The sequence below is a fragment of the Pelecanus crispus genome, chromosome 6 (genome assembly GCF_030463565.1).
Source record: "Pelecanus crispus isolate bPelCri1 chromosome 6, bPelCri1.pri, whole genome shotgun sequence".
Classification (NCBI taxonomy): Eukaryota; Metazoa; Chordata; class Aves; order Pelecaniformes; family Pelecanidae; genus Pelecanus; species Pelecanus crispus.
Genome location: NC_134648.1, coordinates 11,530,080 through 11,535,068, shown reverse-complemented (window position 1 = coordinate 11,535,068; position 4,989 = coordinate 11,530,080). Strand labels below are relative to the sequence as shown.

General features: G+C 59.1%; 1 protein-coding gene across 1 annotated transcript; it reads left to right on the top strand.

Moving 5' to 3' along the window:
• Window positions 1-3,232: 3,232 nt before the first annotated feature.
• Window positions 3,233-4,594, top strand: RASSF10 (Ras association domain family member 10). The gene has a single exon (XM_075713145.1). It carries the CDS (start codon window positions 3,233-3,235, stop codon window positions 4,592-4,594), a length of 1,362 nt encoding a protein of 453 aa, XP_075569260.1.
• Window positions 4,595-4,989: the final 395 nt, after the last annotated feature.

Genomic DNA, 4,989 nt, shown 5'->3' with positions numbered 1-4,989 from the left:
TTACAGAAGATCATGTTTATTACAATTTAAGCTTTAAATTGTGCAACATGCTTGTTTCAGAAATTATAGAAGACCTCATATGTCACTGCTCTGGGGGAAAGGGAGTGAAGAGAGGAACAACTGTCCTTCCCTCCAATTTGATATTTTAATGACACAGCCTCTCTGCACGTCACTGTTGAGTCTTGCAGGTCTTCAGGCACAGTCAACCAAAGGAGGAGATTTGCCTTCACCAGACAGGAGGTGTCTGAAGTAGGCTGTAATGCCACTGCCTCCTATTACCTCACCGGAGATACAGAATATATCATCTGCTGAGTTTGCACTTTAATTTTATCACTGTCTGTAGTTGTTGAACTAATGCATGCTTCCTCTTCTCCCTTTCTCATGAAATAATTAAAAGAAGGAGAGGAAGAAGGCAGAGAACTAGGCAGTCAAGTTCAGTGACTAATGGCACCGGAGTGAAGGAACCTGATTTGCTTTGTGACACTGCTGCTGCCTTGCTATATAACCTTAGGCGAGGCACTTGATTCCTTTATGCCATAGCATTATCTGTAAAAATTAGATAGTAACACTACCTTCTTCTGCAGGATGCTTTAAGATCCTTGGAGGAAAGGCAAAGGGCTGCATGTATTCAGTTGCCTTTTGGGATTCAGCACGGCAGGGCCCAAACGTTGCTTCAGATAGGTGCTTATGTGCTTAAGCTCTCAAACTTTTGAAGCTTTGTCCTGAGTCTGCAGACAGCCTGAAACCAATTCTGAGGGTTGAACTTGACATCTAACAATGTAAATTTCTAATAGCAGCATTTTAACCATGGATTATATACATATTCATCTGATAGGCTTATCCTACCAAAGTGAAGTGTTTGTCTCCTTAATCTTAATCTCCAACCAAATGGCCAACACCTTCGTCCTCTCTGACAATGCTGCCCTGGGGGCTCCACTGGGGAAGCAGAGCCAGTTTTCCATACAGAGAGATGCGGTCACGGAAAGATGGAACGATCACCTTCCAATTTCATCGCACAAAGCCCGGCTTGGATGCTGGATAGATACAGGCAGTCAGACAAGTTGGAGCAGCTTGACCTGTGGGGAGCTTAAGACGTCTCTTCACATCACACCCTGCTCTTCCTGTATTGTTCTTCGAGTAGGCACAGACATTCCCATAGGAAATACATGTAAAATGAGATCAAAACTAAATGGGAAAGGCAAGGAACTACCAGTAAAGGAGTCAGACAATTTCTTACTGCCTCATTAACCCTTTTGCTGCACCTGATTCTGCAGAAGACAAAAAGGAATTTCCAAGTTTCTGCCAGCCTGATGAGAGCAACAAGGCTTTTCTTTTTCTACTTTCCTGGAGTTTTTTTTATCTTGGGCCTTTCAGAGGCAAAGCTGAATCGTACATCCCATTCCTGTTCAATACCCTCAATACCCCATCATTCTGGGGCAGCGTGAGCGGTCGGGTTTGTCCCAGAGTCCTTACAACCCCCTTTGTGGAGGCCATTTTGGTCTCTTACAGGACTGCCATTGCTGGGTCCACCTTCCTCTGCCATGGAGCGAATGATGCTTTTAGGCATAATCGACGCACTGAACAAAAAGACTGCGCACCTCAGGAATAACCTTCCATCAGCAAACACCTTCTCCTACACAGAGAAAGCATAGCGATCTAGCATCTAACATCATGAGAGCAAACTCACTTCAGCAGTGACAGACTTTACCGTTGGACAGGGATATGCAACTTTAATGTGAGGCGGCTGGGGTCAGGAAGCAAAATTCAGCCTCTTACCAGCACCCCTATCTTGTGTGCCCTTATTGCAACACGCAGCGGCCACCTCGGTTTGGAGTGGTTTAACCTGCAACAATACAGGAAAGGGATGTTAGCAGCAGGCACATGATCCGCGTGATCTTCAGCTCCAGGAATGCTGGCATTCAGTGGTCCCTCAGCCCACTTCCTCACGGGACAGGAGACTGCATGGCAGAAACCACCATCGTAATCAGCTGCCTTACACAGCCAAAGCAGAAGGCAGGCTTTCTGCCCCAGGACTAACCTTCATCGTAAATACAGGAGAAGCTAGCGCAGCAGCTGCCCACACCGAGCCTGCGTACTTCAGGGGAAAAGAGGACGTTAGGCTGCGTAATTGTTAACTCACTGTTTCGTGTGCCCCAGCTCTGCTGTTTCAAAGAGCAGAATTACAGGAGTTAGGCTACTCCACCACAACTCCATTCTGTTCCACTGACCGGAACACAGTCCTCATTCAGGCAAAAATCCTCTCCAGATGGCACACCAATTTTATTTGCTCTAAAAATCCCCCAGAAGGTACAGATGAGCCTTCAGGTTTTAGAGACTTTATCCCCTTCACCATCATAATACTTTTTAGCCGTGTAGAAAAGCGCAGGTCCGTGAACCCTGCGGTGTAATCGCACCATGACGATCAGTGCCACAACGCTGCCTTTTATTACCATTTTTTACATCTCCTCATTTTAATCCGCACTCGGAGCCCGATCCTGTTCCCATCAAAGCGCACAGCAAGCTCCCATTAAAATCTGGCTCAGCTAGTATTTTAATAACACTTAGCCATTCCCGTCCTTTGCATATTTCATCTGCGAAGTGCTTTACAAACATGAATTCCCTAATTACAGGCGGACGGTTTACTAAAACTGGAAATTCCTCACTAGTTCTGGCTTTCGCTTTGAAGCGCCAGGATTCGCTCTCGTCCCTCGGGAAGGTCCCCCGACGCCGCCGGCTCGCAGCAGAGGCAGGGCAGAGAGGAGGACCCAGGGACGGCGGCGACCCGCCTTGAAGTTTGCGCGCCGGCGGATTTCGGCGCGGAGTGCCGGGGCGGCGCTGCCCGCGGGCCGGCGGCCGCCGCCGGGGCGTGAGCCGCGGGGGGCGCCCACGTGGTGGGAGAGGAAAACCCGGCGGCGGCGGCGGCGGGAGGCGGCAGAGCGCGGGCGGCGGCGGCGGCGGGCGGGCTCCGCGCCGGGCTCGGCTCCGCGCCCCGCTCCGCGCCCCGCTCCGCTCCGCGCCGGGCCGGGCCCCTCCCGGCGGACCGCCGCACCGGGCAGGAAGGGGTGGAGCGGCCGGCGGAGCGCACGGGCGGGGTGCCGCGGGCGGGGAGGCATCCCGGCCGCGCTGAAGCCGGGCGGGCGGCGCCGCGCCTCCCCTGAGCGCTCCCCATGGAGCGGCTGCCCGGCCAGCCCTGAGCCGGCGGGCCCCGGCCGGCCGCCCGCAGCCGCCCCCGATGGAGCCCGAGGAGCGGAAGATCTCGGTGTGGATCTGCCAGGAGGAGAAGCTGATCTCCGGGCTCTCCCGGCGGACCACCTGCTCGGACGTGGTGCGGGTGCTGCTGGAGGACAGCCACCACCGGCGGCAGCGGCCGGCGCTGCCCGAGCCCGGCGGCGGGATGCTGTCGGGGCCGCCGCACTCCTACTGCATCGTGGAGAAGTGGCGCGGCTTCGAGCGGATCCTGCCCAACAAGACGAAGATCCTGCGGCTCTGGGTGGCGTGGGGGGACGAGCAGGAGAACGTGCGCTTCGTGCTGGTGCGCAGCGAGGCCTCGCTGCCCAACGCGGGGCCGCGCAGCGCCGAGGCGCGGGTGGTGCTCAGCAAGGAGCGCCCCGGCCACGGCCTGGGGGCGGCCCGCGCCAGCCTGGCGCTCACGCAGGAGCGGCAGCGGCGGGTGGTGCGGAAAGCCTTCCGCAAGCTGGCCAAGATCAACAAGAAGCGGCAGCAGCCGCTGGCCCGGGAGGCCTCGTCGGCGGAGAGGATGGAGACGCTGGTGCACCTGGTGCTCTCGCAGGACCACACCATCCGGCAGCAGATCCAGCGGCTCCGCGAGCTGGACCGGGAGATCGACAGGTACGAGGCCAAGATCCACCTGGACCGCATGAAGCGGCACGGCGTCAACTACGTGCAGGACACCTACCTGGTGGGAGCCGGCGGTGGGGAGCCGGAGCCAGGCCGGGAGCCGGGCGGGGCGGCCCAGCCCGCCGCCGGCCGCCCCGAGGAGGACTACGCCAGGAAGTGCGAGGAGGTGCTGCAGCTGCAGGAGCAGCGGGCGCAGCAGGAGGAGCTGCTGGAGCACCTGGCCGCCGAGATCCAGGAGGAGCTCAACGAGCGCTGGATGAAGCGGCGGCGGGAGGAGCTGGAGCTGGCGGCGGGGCCCGGCCTGGCCGAGACGGACTGCGACACCACGGAGCTGAGCGGCGGCGGCGGCGGCGAGGGCGAGCTGCACCTGGAGCACGAGCGGGTGAAGACCCAGCTGAGCACCAGCCTCTACATCGGCCTCAAGCTGAGCACGGACCTGGAGGCCGTCAAAACCGACCTGGACTACACGCAGCGGGCGTGGGAGGACAAGGAGCGGGAGCTGCAGCGCCTGCTGGAGACGCTGGGCACCCTGGACGTGGCGGAGGCGCCGGCGGAGCCGCGCGGGGCGGCGGGCGGGGGGCGGCCGGCGGCGGGGGGCGGCGCGGCCCCCTGGGTGGAGCAGGCGCGGGCGCTGCGCAAGGACCGCGCCGACAACGACGAGGACTCGGACACGGGGCTGAGCTCCATGCACAGCCAGGACTCGGACTCGCTGCCCGTCTGCGAGTCCCTCGTCTAGCGCCCGCCCGGCGCCGGGGATGGAGGGCGGGCTCCGGGCCGGCTCGCAGCGAAGCCGGGCGGCGGTGGGGCCCTGCCCGGGGCCCCCGTCCCCCCCCGGGCAGCGCGGCACAGGCTCGCCGCCGGTACGGGGCGGGCGGAGCGAGGCTGCCGGGGCCGAGGGTGGTGTGGGACTGCGGGCAGGTGTGGGCGGCAGTCACACAGAGGAAACATTTTAATTTTAGCTCTCGAGTTTAGACGTGTTCTAACTAGTCATCCGCGGGCAGCATTTAGGCTGGCTCGCCGGTACTTTTATCTGAGGAAGAGGAAGCCGCAGCGCGTTTGTGTTTCATTCAACGTCTGGGATCGCTCGCTCCTTAAATCCCATCACCTGCCTCCCTCCGAAGGGTCTCTTGC

What these genes read in the sequence shown, in the direction of transcription:
- RASSF10 (XM_075713145.1), top strand. Translation starts at nt 3,233, where the DNA reads ATGGAGCCCGAGGAGCGGAAGATCTCGGTGTGGATCTGCCAGGAGGAG.